At 36.6% G+C, this 16,069-nt stretch overlaps 3 protein-coding genes across 3 annotated transcripts; 1 reads left to right on the top strand and 2 right to left on the bottom strand.

Moving 5' to 3' along the window:
• The first annotated feature begins 1,013 nt into the window (after nt 1–1,013).
• On the top strand, nt 1,014–1,884 carry LOC101901376 (uncharacterized). Its single transcript, XM_005188331.4, has 2 exons — nt 1,014–1,503; nt 1,664–1,884. The coding sequence occupies exons 1-2, from the start codon at nt 1,124–1,126 to the stop codon at nt 1,788–1,790; spliced, it is 507 nt and encodes a 168-aa protein (XP_005188388.1). The 5' UTR covers nt 1,014–1,123; the 3' UTR covers nt 1,791–1,884.
• Nucleotides 1,885–8,131: 6,247 nt separating this feature from the next.
• Nucleotides 8,132–8,774, bottom strand: LOC105262129 (uncharacterized). The gene is made up of 2 exons (XM_011296197.3): nt 8,611–8,774; nt 8,132–8,467 (listed from the first exon to the last, which is right to left on the bottom strand). Exon 2 carries the CDS (start codon nt 8,409–8,411, stop codon nt 8,217–8,219), a length of 195 nt encoding a protein of 64 aa, XP_011294499.1. The 5' UTR covers nt 8,412–8,467; nt 8,611–8,774; the 3' UTR covers nt 8,132–8,216.
• Nucleotides 8,775–14,170: 5,396 nt separating this feature from the next.
• LOC101891666 (uncharacterized) lies at nt 14,171–15,079 on the bottom strand. The gene is made up of 2 exons (XM_005188363.4): nt 14,676–15,079; nt 14,171–14,458 (listed from the first exon to the last, which is right to left on the bottom strand). The coding sequence occupies exons 1-2, from the start codon at nt 14,885–14,887 to the stop codon at nt 14,296–14,298; spliced, it is 375 nt and encodes a 124-aa protein (XP_005188420.1). The 5' UTR covers nt 14,888–15,079; the 3' UTR covers nt 14,171–14,295.
• Between the last annotated feature and the right edge of the window lie 990 nt (nt 15,080–16,069).

Genomic DNA, 16,069 nt, shown 5'->3' with positions numbered 1-16,069 from the left:
CCCCATATAACGGTACCCCCGATATTCGGAATTTTGATGATTTTATGGAAATTATTCACCCGAAATATTTCAAATTTGGTATTTGAAGTTCGTAATGGATACTACGGCCTTTAAAAAAAATTGTCCATTCACGTTCACGCCTTCGATAGCCCCCATTTAAAGGTAACTCCCGATATTCGGTATTTCGATGATTTTAGCGACATTCTTCACGGGAATTGTTTCAAATTTGGTATTTGAAGGTCGTAATGGATACTACAGCCTATGACAGAAAATTGTCCGTGCAAATCTACGCCTTCGTATAGCCCTCATATAAGTACCGCCCGAAATTCGGTATTTTGATGATTATTTACTTAATTTTTTTTCGAGTTTCGCATTTGAATATTTTAATGGCTTATAACAAAAGTTGCCAATGCAGGTCCACGTCGTCATATAGACCCTAATATAGCGGCTTTATTCGGTATTTTTTAACAGAATTTTTAACGATTTTTTTTTTGAAAATTGCCAAATTCGTTGAGGGTATTTTCAGCTTTTTTACTTGTTTCAATATAATCCTTCTCGAAGTGATATCATGCACCCTATAGCAATTTTATTTGGTATAAAAGATAAAAATGTCTCCATCAAATTCGGTGAAAACCGATTCAGAATTGGATATGACTTCCCCTCTGAAACCAAATTATAACTGCTCTACAGTCGCACGTTGATAGGTGATATGATCTACTTCAAATAAATTCTTTTGTTACGGGAGCTCTACTAAATATGCATAGTGGTGTAGGGTATCACATAGTCGGCCCTGCCCTACTTTTCTTGCCGGTTTTGTTTGAAAATTATTAAATAAGTGGAAATTTGGCGCAGCAACGTTCTTTTTGAATTCTCTTAAGAATTACTCTTTCAAAACCCAACAAAGAGCAAAAGAGAATCGGTGAGCAAAATTTTGACTACGTATGATCTGTGCAATTTGTTTGTTTCTGTTTTTTTTTTTCGTTTTGATCTGTTAACTTGCCCCAATTGTGCTGTGAGTTGTATTGTAGCAGTACACTTCGTGACCAGTAATTATTGTACTCGGCGCTTAGTAAACGCGTGCAACTTTAACTGTGTGGTTCGGCAACACGTGGCGGCGGGAGTTATGGATACGACGACGATAGATGTCAAACAAAGTCCCATCAAATTGCGACTAGTTCCGGCCAAGGGTGGCGACAGCAGTAACGGCAATGTCGTGGCAAATTTGGTGGTGGTCAACGACTCGGAAGACGATAACGGTGTTGAGGGTGCCACAGACATTGATTTACCCTATATCGATGAGGCAGTAGTTTCGGCGGTCAGTGTCAAACAATTACAAAGTCAGCGGGCGGCGGGAAAGGAAGAGAAGCCGCGAGTACGTTACTATGCCGTCGGTCCGTCATCGTTCAAAATCAAATGTCCGCTGTGCAATCAGAATGCCAATGCCTGTGTCATGCGTGGCGCCACCTGTAAAGATGCCACTTGTTGTCTATCGTTGTTGTCATGGTAAGTCAATTTAGAAGGCAAGAGAGAGAGAGAGAGAGAGAGAGAAAATGAGAAAAAATCTTGAATTTTTGTGTTTTGACAGATGACAATGGCGTCGTCATGTGAAACTGTTTATTTCAAATTATTTATTTGATTGTTTTTGTTGTTATTTCTCTTGTAGTATATTTCCGATATTTTGGCTGTGCTGTCTCTGTACCTGGTGTGGCTGCAATGGCGAGTGGAACACAAAGGGCCTCTACTGCAGCCAGTGTGGCGGTAAATTGGGAAAAATAAGAAAGGCGATATGAGGTGGCTGTTAACGAATTTTAAGAAAGCCTTTTTTTTTTCTTCTTTTTGTAATAACGAATAATAAACGAAATAAACTAAAATAGGTAAAACGAAGTTGATGAGAAAACGGCTAAATTTTAAGTGGGGAAGGAGAGGCCTTTAAAAGACATTCTGTGAAGAATAGGGCAATTGGACACCTTAATGCGCACAATAAAATCTGTCCTTGTAAGGACGTACTGAAGATAAAAAGAACAAGTTAAAAAGTATCAATCGGTTTTGCCGATAGATGTAGACCCTCAGCCAATATTCGATTAATTAAATATATTTTGACTTTTGTAATGATTATTAAAGTTATTGACCCTGTTTGAAGTGGGTTCCGAAGAAATGGGCCTATATTGTCAATTTCGTATCGGACCTAAATAAATAAATATTTCTACCAGTCAGGTTTGGCCTATAATGGTTACTTCCTTCACTTTTTATGAGATATAAAGCCTATGTGGGAGAGGTACCAGATGAAATGGTCCGATCTCTACCATCTTTGTAAAAGATCTGGTGCTGATAGAAATATTGAGATGTGCCAAGTCTGAATGGAATCGGATATTAATTTCGCGTTTTATGAGCTCCTTGGATATTCAAAATTTTGACCCTTTTTGTGGAGGAGGTACCAGAAGAAATGGTCCAATCTCTAACATCTTTATAAGAGACCTTTTGTTCATGGATATATTGAGATATGCCAAGTCTGAATGGAGTCGGATGTTAATTTCGCGTTTTATGAGCTTCATGGATATTCAACATTTTGACCCTTTGTGCGGGAGGCACCAGTAGGAGTGGACCGATATATCCCATCCCACAAAAGATCTTGTGTTAGTAGAAATAACGGGATGTGTGAAATATGCAGAGAACCGAATGCTTATTTTGGATTTTATAATAGTTTTGGTTATTCAAAAGAAGAATTGAGCGGATATATTCCCTATTCACACCAGACTTTGGGTTAATAAAAAATTGGAATATATGTAATTCGAAGATAATCGGACCCCTACATCACATTTTATAATAGTTATAATTATTCAAAATTTTGACCCTTTGTGAGGTATGTGATGGAGTGGACCGATATTGTAAATATTCGCACCTGACCTAGCACTGATGCGAATATTAGGAAGTTGGAGAAAAATCGGATTATTCTTTCTCTTTCTGTGCAGTAAAAAACCTTGTTTGAAAATGTCGACCTTTTGTGGGGGAATCTTCCCACTTAATCTTGTGTTTATAGGAATATTGGGATGTGCAAAGTTTGAAATTAATCGGGTGCTCGTTTCGCGTTTTGTGAGCTACATGGCTAATCAAAATTTTTACCCTTTGTGGGGGAGGTACGTGATGGAGTAGACTGATGTTTTCCATTTTCACACCTGACCTAGCACTGATGCCAATATTAGGATTTTCAAACTTGGTGTAAAATATTTTCTTTGAAATTTTTGACCTTTTGTGGGTACCAGAAGGGGTGGACCGATATTATCTATGTCCGAACTCGATCTAAGTTTGATAATAATATTTCGATGTACCAAGTTCGGACCAAATCGGATACTCCCTTTAAGAGTTATCGTGAGCACCAGACAGACAGGTAGGCATATGGACGGACTTCACTGATCGACTACAAATGTCCTGAAACGGATTTTGTCGAAATAGTCCTGGGGTCTAAAACCGTTATTTCGATGAGACATGTTTGGCCATATCAAATGATATTTACCCTCTAGCCATATGGCTAAGGGTATAAAAATAGGTAGGTAAATATATAATATTCTATAGATCTGGTTTTTGAGGTCAGAGGTCTTCCTAAGATAAAATACTTTTCAAAGCTATGATTTCTATGTTCGGTGTTAGCCTACTAAAAATCGTATGTATATATGTTGGCTGGGAGAAGGCCTTTAGTTCCCGTTTCTCTAATAAAACTTCCAAATTTCTGAGGACTCTATGGATAGAAGACCTACCAAGGGGCTCGAATTTATGAAGGTATTACACTGTGCAACATAATTAAAAATTACATAGAATATCTAGCCGATTATGAAATTAGACCTAAAAAATAGAAAACATGTGTATCGGTGTTCTGAGAGCTAACATTGAAAAGTAAGCAAAATAGAAAAGAAAAGCTCCCCCTATTCTGCGTTTTTTTTTTTTTTTGAAAATTTTGGATAAGGAATTCTGGGAATCCGTTGATGTTAGGTATTTAGTGTCTTCGGCAATATTGCAGTTAAAAGCACGCGGATTATTTTGGTAAACATTTTTTACGCTCAAGCGAGTTATCAATGGGGTCTTTTTGGTTCTTTTTATACCCTACAACACTATGTGTTGGGGGTATTATAAGTTTGATTGGGCCAAAAATTATGTAACACCACGAAATATTGATTTCCCACATAGGAAAGTATATATGGATCTTCCTATCTCGTCGAGCTGAGTCGATCTAGCTATGTATGTCCGTCCGTCCGTCTGTCCGTCTGTCCGTCTGTCCATGTTAATTTGTAATCACTCTACAGGTCGCAATTATTGTCCGATCTTCACGAAATTTAAAATGGAGGTGGGGCTAGGGTTAGAATAGAACCCTATTTCTTTTGGTGATGATCGCATAATATTTAGGGGTTGAAATGGACCAAAAACTGAAAAAATTCCTGATTTTGCACTTGCTCTACAGGTCGCAATTATAGACCAATCGACGCGGAATTTCGCATGTAGCTAGAGTTTAGGGCTGGCAAGAAGCCTACCCATTTGGGTGGTCATCGGATAATATTTAGCGGGTAAAATAGACCTAATCTTTTTTGTTGAAAAAATTCAAAATTTTCATTAAACCGCGAATATTTTATATCCCGTCGAAATCACAAAGCCATGACAAGGTTACTTCTGATCTTTACATTGATGTTAACATCCAACAAAACGGATATATAGCAAAATATGTGCGATATATATGTTTATCAAAGAAGATATGCTTGAATAATCTCTTATATGTCGAGAACGGCTGAACTGATTTCGACAGTTCTCATTAATTCAGAATGGCCTCTTGGCAGAAAACATAAAACGTCTAAAAAATCGCATAAAAATATCTCTCTAAAGATGAAAATATTGATTTTGTAAAATTTTCTCATATTTTTTCAATTTTTTCATATTTTTGGCATATTTTCATTTTGAATTAAACATTTGATAATATTTCTACAGCTAACAAAACTAAGTAGTTAGGATATCAGGATATCATATACAGATCGCATTTATGGCCCGATCCTTACGAAATTTTGCATGGAGATAAGATGAGGGTCAGAATAAAAGCCTATTCTTTTTGGAGATAATCGCCATATATTTAGGGGTTGAAATGGACCAAAAAACTGCAAAATTGTCAGCAAGTCGTAATTATGGGGGTTACCGGACATTCCAAAAGCCAAGCAGTTTTGGATGGCCATCCAAAAATATTCAATGTGCGAAAAAGTTTGCCAACTTTTGTAGACAAAATACGAAAATGTCCATTCCAGTGACTTTTTGGAGAATTTACAAAAACAGGAAAGACGCACTTCTGACTATTTCGTTAACGCTGATTTCGTTGAAGAATATAGTCAAATGTCTGTATCTCATATAGATGCGTTTCAGTCAAAAACCAATAATAAATGTTAATCTTTTGCCACTTCTGAGAGATTATAGGTCTTTGGGAAATATTGGTTCCAGATCTAGGAAGACCATTTACGTGCAACATCTACCAATAAATTGGAAACGAGCAAATTAGTTTAAGTTGCTATTATTCGAAAATTAGAGAACGAAATCTGATGGTTTTCTTTTATTATTTGTCACAATATCTTGTGGAATTCTTTCGAGTATCTCGCCTATATTATAGTGTTGTAGGGTATTCAACGGTCGGCCCCGCTCGACTGTAGCCTTTGCTTACTTGTTTTAATATGGTAAAAAAACTTCTCTAAACGACATCATAGCAAATCCAAATATTTTACAAAATTATTTGTCCTAAAATTTTACCATGGGCCCTAGAATTTGTTTTGTTCTGAAACTCATATTGAAATTCGATTTTGAACATTTCTTCCTTTGAAGTTTACCTCCAAAAACTGAGTTTTATGGGAGATTTTGACTTAGAATCGAAAAGTCTTAAATTAAAAGTATAAACCGTCAACATATAATTACCATTTGCAATATATGAATTTTGAGTGTAATTTTCTTAAAAACTATTGAACCTAGATATAAGGTTTATTCTGAGATTTATAGTTAAATTTTGTAAAGAATATTTCTTCTTTTGATACTTTCTGCTTAAAACGAAATTTTACGCTACTTTCATGCATCAACTCGAGAAAAGTCCGGGGAAAATTTGATGGAAAAAAATTAGGAAATATTTTCTGATATTATTTATACCCTACAACACTATGTGTTGGGGGTATTATAAGTTTGATTGGGCCAGAATTTATGTAACACCTCGAAATATTGGTTTCCCATATACGAAAGTATATATGGATCTTCCTAGCTCGCCGAGCTGTCCATGTTAATTTGTAATCACTCTACAGGTCGCAATTATGGCCCGATCTTCAAATTTAGAATGGAGGTGGGGCTTAGGTCAGAATAGAACCCTATTTCTTTTGGAGATGATCGCATAATATTTAGGGGTTAAAATGGACCAAATACTGAAAAAATGTCGGATTTTGCAGTAGCTATACAGGTCGCAATTATAGACCAATCGACGCGGAATTTCGCATGTAGCTAGAATTTAGGGCGGGGAAGAAGCCTACCAATATGGGTGGTCATCGGATAATATTTAGCGGGTAAAATAGACCATATCTTTTGTGTTGAAAAAATTCAAAATTTTTCATTGAACCGCGAATATTTTAAATCCCGGCGAAATCACAAAGCCATGACAAGGTTACTTCTGATCTTTACATTGATGTTAACATCCAACAAATCGGATATATAGCAAAATATGTGCGATATATATGTCTATCAAAGAAGATATGCTTGAATAATCTCTTATATGTCGAGAACGGCTGAACTGATTTCGACAGTTCTCATTAATTCAGAATGGCCTCTTGACAGGAAAGAAAAAACGTCTAAAAAATCGCATAAAAATATCTCACTAAAGATGAAAATATTGATTTTGTAAAATTTTCTCATATTTTTTCAATTTTGTCATATTTTCATTTTGAATTAAACATTTGGTAATATTTCTACAGCTAACAAAACTAAGTAGTTGAGATATCAGGATATCATATACAGATCGCATTTATGGCCCGATCCTTACAAAATTTTGCATGGGGATAAGATGAGGGTCAGAATAGAAGCCTACTCTTTTTGGAGATGATCGCCATATATTTAGGGGTTGAAATGGACCAAAAAACTGCAAAATTGTCAGCAGGTCGTAATTATCGCCCGATCCTCACGCACATTTGAATGGGGGTTACCGGAAATTGCAAAAGCCAAGCAGTTTTGGATGGCCATCCAAAAATATTCAATGTGTGAAATAGTTTGCCAACTTTTGTAGACAAAATACGAAAATGTCCATTCCAGTGACTCTTTGGAGAATTCACAAATACAGGAAAGACGCACTTCTGACTATTTCGTTAACGCTGATTTCGTGGAAGAATATAGTCAAATGGCTGTATCTCATATAGATGCATTTCAGTCAAAAACCAATAATAAATGTTATTCTTTTGCCACTTCTGAGAGATTATGGGTCTTTAGGAAATATTGGTTCCAGATCTAGGAAGACCATTTAAATTAGTTTAAGTTACTATTATTCGAAAATTAGAGAACGAAACCTGATGGTTTTCTTTTATTATTTGTCACAATATCTTGTGGAATTCTTTCGAGTATCTCGCCTATATAAACAATATGGTTTATTATAGTGTTGTAGGGTATTCAACGGTCGGCCCCGCTCGACTGTAGCCTTTGCTTACTTGTTTTTTATCAATATTGATTCAAATTTGCTTGATATGTAATGGACGTAGAGAGGTCTTTTCCTTGGTGACTAGTGATAGTGAAATTTGATGCAGAATAATTTTGTTTAACGTCATCCTTTTAAAATGACTCTTTGTACTTGATTTTTGCATAAGCTCGCATAATTGCTGGATTTAAAATGTGCGTTTTATATCCTTCACTATAGGAAGAAGGGTATATAAAATATGTAATTCCGTTTATAACACATTTAAAAATTCGTCGTACATATATTCTTAGGATCAGCATATAATTCTAAGACAATTTAACGGCAGAGTTTGAGAATCCCACTACAGATATGGCTGCCCTAATGCTTTTCTTGGTCATACCGAGTAGTATTTGCAAAAAAATACAATTTCTCCAAATTTTTTAAGGAATTTATTAAAATGTATTCAAACAAAAGACATCAGCTAGTAAATGTTAATTTATTTATTTAAGAAAAATAAAATATTCACATTCGAAAAAATAACAAAACAATCACAACAAATCTTCTACAATTTCGGACGTCTATAGGTGCCCAAATATTCGCCACACGAAGAGCAATACTGGCGACGCATGCAACAGCTCAGGAGGAAGCGTCTCGTGATTGTTTTACCCTTTTGTTTACAATACGGACAGCAGACTTCGTGTGGTTTGGGGCCGACGGCAAAGTAGGCGGGCGGAGGGGCTGTGGTGGTGGCGACCATAATTTCGGCTGGACGAGGCAACGAACGAACGATGAATGGAGTGTGACTAACGCAACCTTGACGTAGACATGGATGAAATCATTAAAAAAAAATGTTTAATTATTGCAACAAAAACAACAACCACAATAACAACAAAAATCAACCACACACACATAGGAAGATAGATGAAAAAGAAAATTGTGAAAAAATGTTTGCTTACTTGCAAGTGGTTGTTGGTGTTGCTGCTGATGCTGCTATTGTTTTGGGGGAGCACAATTTTCGTCTAATTTATTGACGAGATCGGCAATAGAGTGCTTCGTGTGCGATGAGATAAACGTTCTATGAAATACTGTGGCACAAAAATGTGTGTTGCCTTTTGAAAATTCGATTTTATTTGTGTTGTTAGTTCAAAGAGAAAATTTTATTTAAATTAAAGAGTTTTTGTTTTAAAGGAATTACCCAAGAGAAAAGAAATATGTAAAAGTGTGAATGGATTATAGATATCATTCGGAGATTTTCAAAAAAAAAAAAAAATGGAATTGCAATGGTCCGAGAGTAAGTGAACAAGATCTAACCTTTTGGAAGTTAAAGAAAAGAAAATTGCTAATGAATATCCTGTTTATGGCAGGACCCTAAAAAAATCATCGGAAACCCCCCGGGGTACCAATTTCCATAGGTGAGCCGGTCGGGGAACCTATTTCAATAGGTGAGCCATTGGGGAACCTATTTCAATAGGTGAGCCATTGGGGAACCTATTTCAATAGGTGAGCCCATGGAGAACCTAATATATTTTAATATTTTTATAGGTAAGCCATTGGGGATCCTATTTTAATATGTGAGTCATAGGGGAACCTATTTCCATAGGTGAGCCTATTTCCATAGGGGAACCCATGCGGAACCTATTTCCATAGGGGAACCTATTTCCATAGGGGAACCTATTTCCATAGGGGAACCTATTTCCATAGGGGAACCTATTTCCATAGGGGAACCTATTCCCATAGGGGAACCCATGGGGAACCTATTTCCATAGGGGAACCTATTTCCATAGGGGAACCTATTTCCATAGGTGAGCCTATTTCCATAGGGGAACACATGGGGAACCTATTTCCATAGGGGAACCTATTCCCATAGGGGAACCCACGGGGAACCTATTTCCATAGGGGAACCTATTTCCATAGGTGAGCCTATTTCCATAGGGGAACACATGGGGAACCTATTTCCATAGGGGAACCTATTTCCATAGGGGAACCTATTTCCATAGGGGAACCTATTTCCATAGGGGAACCTATTTCCATAGGGGAACCTATTTCCATAGAGGAACCTATTTCCATAGGTGAGCCTATTTCCATAGGGGAACACATGGGGAACCTATTTCCATAGGGGAACCTATTTCCATAGGGGAACCTATTTCCATAGGGGAACCCATTTCCATAGGTGAGTCATTGGGGAACCTATTTCAATAGGTGGGCCGGTCGGGGAACCTATTGCAATAGGTGAGCCGATTGGGGAACCTATTGCAATAGGTGAGCCGCTTGGGGAACCTATCTCAATAGGTGAGCCATTGGGGAACCTATTCGCATAGGGAAGCCAATGGGGAACCTATTTCAATAGGTGAGCCGCTTTGGGAACCTATTTCAATAGGTGAGCCGGTTGAGGAACCTATATAGGTGAGCCGCTCGGGGAACCTATTTCAATAGGTGAGCCGCTCGGGGAACCTATTTCAATAGGTGAGCCGCTCGGGGAACCTATTTCAATAGGTGAGCCGCTCGGGGAACCTATTTCAATAGGTGAGCCGCTCGGGGAACCTATTTCAATAGGCGAGCCGCTCGGGGAACCTATTTCAATAGGTGAGCCGCTCGGGGAACCTATTTCAATAGGTGAGCCGCTCGGGGAACCTATTTCAATAGGTGAGCCGCTCGGGGAACCTATTTTAATAGGTGAGCCGCTCGGGGAACCTATTTCAATAGGTGAGCCGCTTGGGGAACCTATTTCAATAGGTGAGCCGCTTGGGGAACCTATTTCAATAGGTGAGCCGCTTGGGGAACCTATTTCAACAGGTGAGCCGCTCGAGGAACCTATTTCCATAGGTAAGCCGCTTGGGGAACCTATTTCCATAGGTAAGCCGCTTGGGGAACCTATTTCCATAGGTAAGCCGCTTGGGGAACCTATTTCCATAGGTAAGCCGCTTGGGGAACCTATTTCCATAGGTAAGCCGCTTGGGGAACCTATTTCCATAGGTAAGCCGCTTGGGGAACCTATTTCCATAGGTAAGCCGCTTGGGGAACCTATTTCCATAGGTAAGCCGCTTGGGGAACCTATTTCCATAGGTGAGCTCATAGGGAATCTATTCGCATTAGATTTGTTTGAATTGGTCACCTGTGGAACGAATTATGACTTTCAAACGGCCAATGAAACTGTCACAAGCTGCCCGAATGTTGCTCTGCGGTATTTTGACCCATTCCCGGCGAAGCGATTGCTTGAGAAGGACACTTTGGTATTTTTAGTGGTAACCTTGCAAAATACTCCAAACATTATAGTCCAATGAATTGGTATCCGGAAATTTTGGAACCTCACTTTGCAACCATTCTTGGGTGGCGCGTGTTGATTGCGATTGTGCCGAGTCCTATTGGAATGTCCAAAGTCTACGGCCAAAGTGTTTGCGTGCCCAAGGCTTAAATACATCCTCCAGAATATTTTCGCGATAATATTCGGCATTTATTCTGATGCCACGGTCGATTAATATGAGCGGAGAGCGATCATCGCCTGTTATGGCAGCCACTGATGCTAAAAATGAAAAAAATGTAAAAATTATAGCGTTTAACTTTGTTGCAGTTTTTTTATCTCACCCTGTATAGGTCTACAACATCGTATATCTCTCACACATCGGTGCCTCCCGATATTCGGTATTTTGATTATTTTATGACCATTATTCACCGGAGTTGTTTCAAATTTCGTATTTAGAATTTGTAATGGGTACTACAGTCTATGACAAAAAGTTGCGTATACAGTCCCACGTCTTCGTATAGGCGCCATATATTGGTACCTCCCTATATTCGGTATTTTGACGATTTTAGGTACAATATTTACCGAAATTTTTTGAATTTTCGTATTTTAAGTTCCTAATAGATACTGCAGCCTGTGACATGATACATTCTATGAAGGTCCAGATCTACGTATAGCCCCCATATATAGGTACGTTCATATATTTGTATTTTGCTGATTTCAGCGAGTATTTGCAGTTCGTACGGGTTCTACAGCTTGTAATAGAAAATTGGCCACATATGTACATCGTATATCCCCTAAATATCGGTACCTCCCTGTATGCGATATTTTGATGATTTCAGCTACTTTATTCAACGGAATTGTTTCAGATTTCCTAGTTATAGTTGGTAATGAGTACTTAAATCTACGATGGACAAGGTCCACGTCTTCATATAGATCCCATATTCGGAATTTTGACGATTTTAATGACATCATTCACCGGAATTGTTTCAAATTTCGTATTCGAATATCGTAATGGGAACTGGGTAGCCCGTGACAGAAAATTGTAGGCCCATGTCTTTGTATAGACTCAAAATAACGGTAACTCCCTATACACATTATTTTTAGCAGAATTTGTAAGGTATTCTATTTTTCATTTAACTATTTTTATTTATTTTTTTCGAAAACCTCCAAATTCTGTAGGGTATTCAAACTTCGATCCGGCCGAACTAATTGCTTTTTCAAATGTTTTTCTTTATATGAAATACCTTAATTTTATGAAAATCTTTCAGTTTCTTTGTCCTAATAAGTATTACTATTAGTAGACGTCCCTTCATTGATCTGCTGTAGATTTCAGCAAATCTAATTATTTTCTTCAGATAGAAGACCTTCTCAAGGCTCTTCTTAAAAATTAGATTCTTCAAAGACTTGTTCTTATGAAGCCCACTTTTTTTCTCTAAAAGTGCAAGTGAATTTCTCTTAACCCATTTGGATCAATGCCCAACGCTGAGTGTACAAGCAATTTCTACCACTTTGTGCGCGTGTATGTGTGTGTGTCGGTACACTTGAAACCTTTTCTGACATCATTTTCTTTTGTTTGCTGCTCCATTATTCCCAATGGCCGAAGTTTGGCAAAGAGCCAAAGAACGCATTAATCATTTTGCCAAAGAAGAGAGGAATAAATAAAAATACATTAAAACAACAAAAAAAGTAAAAAAATAAATAAATATGTTTATATATTAGGGATATTTTGCCAAACACTCTTTTATATATTTTTTTTTTTGGATTTCAAGTATGTGCGATTGCGGATGGGGGGCATTAAGCTGATTATGGGATCGACGGGATTTGCTGGTGGCCATTAATTTGCATTGCATTAATATTTTTGTCTTCATATATTAAACAAGTAAGAAAGCTGTAAGTTCGGCCGGGCCGAACTTTGAATACCCTCCACCATTTGGTACAAATTTGGGCAATTTTCAAAAAAAATAAAATCTTTTGAAAATTCTGTTAAAATCTTAAAAATACCGAATGTAGCCGTATATTAGGGTCTAAACGACAACGTGGACCTGCATAGGCAACTTTTGTCACAAGCTATTACAATATTCGAATGTGAAATTTGAAAAAAAATCTGTTTACAATGTAGCTAAAATCATCAAAATACCAAATATGGGGAGGTACCATGGAGGTTATAAAACATGGACCTGCACAGACAAATTTCTGGCCTAGGCTGTAGTATCCATTGCGAACTTCAAATACAAAATTTGAAATAATTCCGGTGAATAATGTCCCTAAAATCATCAAAATGCGCAATATCGGGGGGTACCGTTATATAGGAGCTATACGAAGACCTGGACCTGCACAGACAATTTTCTGTCATAGGCTGTAGTATCCATTACGATCTTCAAATACTATATTTGGAATAGTTTCGGTAAATAATGTCGCTAAAATCATTAAAATACCCAATATCGGGAGGTACCCTTATATTGGGGCTATACGAAGACTTGGACTTGCACAGACAATTTTTTGTCGTAGGCTGTAGTATCAATTACGAACGTCAAATACCAAATTTGAAACAATTCCGGTAAATAATGTCGCTAAAATCATCTAAATACCCAATATCGGGAAGTACCGATATTGGGGGCAATAAGAAGACGTGGACCTGCAGAGACAATTTTCTGTCATAGGTTGTAGTATCCATTACGAAATTCAAATACTAAATTTGAAATAGTTCCGGTAAATAATGTCACAAAAATCATCAAAATACCGAATATCGGGAGGTACCTTTATATGGGGGCTATACGAATACGTCGACCTAAATGACCCATTTTCTGTCTTAAGCCGTTGTATTTATTGCGAACTTTAAATACCAATTTTGGTACAATTCCGGTAAATAATGTCGCAAAAATCATCAAAATACCAAATATCGCGAGGTACCCTTATATGGGGGCTGTACAAAGACGTGAACTTACATGGCCCATTTTCAATACCAAAAGTCCTGCAGACATAGTACACATTTGAGTAAAATTTTATCAACCTACTTCATTTTGTTCGGAAGCTAGAGAAATTCCTACAGACGGACAGAGGGATAGACGGACGGACATCGCTAAATCGACATAGAATTTTATGCTGATCAAGAATATATGTACATACTTTGTGGGGTCTAAAATGTATATTTCGAGGTGTTACAAACGGAATGGCAAACTTAAAATACCCTTCATACTATGGTGGAGGGTATAAAAATGGCTCAGATTATGAGTAAGCTCTCTGTTGTGGGATATACAAAATTATGAATCGTATAATGATTTTAATAATTTATATTTTTATTGCAATTTAAAAATTCGTTTTCTTAATACATATAATTTCGTTTAATTTTTTAATAATTAATTACAACACACTCGGCACAAAGTTTTTTCCATTTGTCCAATTAGTTGGTGTATTTACTGCTGAGATGATTGCCTTTGTGTCTGGTTACCGGAGGCACGCGTTTTGCTCGACCCAAATAGCAGCTGCAATTTTGACAATAATGATTGACATCTGTGCGATAAACTATTTTTTTATAGTCGAAACAGAAGCAGCAACAGAGACCACTGGAAGAAATATAAAAAAAAAAATTTTTTTCAAAACACATCACATTTTTTTATTGGATGTCAAAACAAATTTCAAAACACAATAATTTTGTCTATTTATTTCCAAACACCATGACGTATGATTAATAATATTACGTGCACGCTCCAAACAACATTTACTCTTTCACACACACACACCGTCAAACGTATTAGTCATTCCAAAATATTAGCTACTTACTAAAACAATGCCGAATAAATATCATTACAGGTTGTCGACCATTTCTTTTGTTCGACATGGACTTGGGTTAGCTGATTCTGGCCACAACTGGGACAAAGAATGGATATTGGCTCCTTGGGCAAATTTAAATGAGTTCCTGCCAAGGGAGTGGCAAAATTATTATCCATTTGTTCTTTCTTTTCCTTATCCAATTTTTCTCTTAGGCTGAGCATTTTTATTTTTTTTATTTATTTTTTTTTTTTGGTTAATTCTAATCGTTTTCTTAATAAATTAAAATAGTTTGGTAAAATCTTTCGTATTCTATTCTGCTATTCACTCAATAACATCGCCGGTTTAGACTAAACAAATTTTTATGTTTTTTCTCGTGAAATTGTTTTTCTTGGGTCTGTCATTTTGTCCACCTTTGCCAGAGACATTTTGTCTCTGGTCAAGTGTTTGAAAAAAAAAAAAACAACAAATGGAAAACAAATCGATGATCATTATTTGGTTCTCTTTCCACAACGAATTTTTCACATGAGAGAGAGAGAGAGAGGAAGAGAATTTTATTTAGAGCAAAGAGAAAGAATGCAGCCAATCTTAATACATATATGAATATTACGCACATCCGTAGAAAACTCGATATTTTATTTCAAAAATATTTTCGGGAGAGAAATTGAAAATATTTTTCTCTCATTACAATTTTATACACAATTTTTTGTCTTAATGAGAAATTATTATAATAATTATAATTATTTCTCTCTCTCTCTCTCTCCCTCCCTAATGTCAATGCCTAGTTTGTATTAAAATTAAGATAAAAATTGAAGGTCATGGTCAGCTAAAGACCGACATATGTGAATATTTTACTAGGGACAGTTTGAGAAATATTGAAAAATTATTTTTTTTTATAAATATGTAATTAAGAGAAATAGTAATAAATAACAAGTAAAGAAGCTGTTAAGTTCGGTCGGGACGAATTTTTAATACTATTCACCATTTTCAAGGATTTTGAATAATTTAAAAAAAAAAAACAACAAAATTGTAAGAGTTTTAAAGTCGGGCGGGGCCGTCTTTATGATACCCTACACCACTTTGCTAATTTAGTAGAGCTCCACATAACAATTAAAAGTTTTTATGGGTGAATTCAATCATACACGCTATGAATATAATTATAATTTAAAGTTCAAAAGACTAAATATGCCGAAGCATTTGTATCTTTTAAATTCGGACTTGTATTGCTCATTTGATAAATATGAGAGCTATGTCCAAATCTGAACCGGTCTTGATAAAATTTGGCAAAGATATTTCTGAGCTGTATTTCATATATTTCCCTGAATATCGTTGTTACGGAGTGCATATTACGGCTGTGGGTAACAAATACAACAAATCGGATGAACAATATATATGGGAACTATAGA

The sequence above is a fragment of the Musca domestica genome, unplaced genomic scaffold (genome assembly GCF_030504385.1).
Source record: "Musca domestica strain aabys unplaced genomic scaffold, Musca_domestica.polishedcontigs.V.1.1 8, whole genome shotgun sequence".
Classification (NCBI taxonomy): domain Eukaryota; kingdom Metazoa; phylum Arthropoda; class Insecta; order Diptera; family Muscidae; genus Musca; species Musca domestica.
The sequence above is the reverse complement of the archived record's forward strand: the minus strand, read 5'-3'. Positions and strand labels throughout refer to the sequence as shown.

Excerpts from the sequence above, each read along its gene's own strand:
- LOC101901376 (XM_005188331.4), top strand. The coding sequence starts at position 1,124 with ATGGATACGACGACGATAGATGTCAAACAAAGTCCCATCAAATTGCGA. Across the intron at positions 1,504-1,663 it reads TGTCTATCGTTGTTGTCATG|TATATTTCCGATATTTTGGC; the intron begins GTAAGTCAATTT and ends TTTCTCTTGTAG.
- LOC105262129 (XM_011296197.3), bottom strand. The coding sequence starts at position 8,411 with ATGGTCGCCACCACCACAGCCCCTCCGCCCGCCTACTTTGCCGTCGGC.
- LOC101891666 (XM_005188363.4), bottom strand. The coding sequence starts at position 14,887 with ATGCTCAGCCTAAGAGAAAAATTGGATAAGGAAAAGAAAGAACAAATG. Across the intron at positions 14,459-14,675 it reads ATTTATTCGGCATTGTTTTA|TGGTCTCTGTTGCTGCTTCT; the intron begins GTAAGTAGCTAA and ends TATTTCTTCCAG.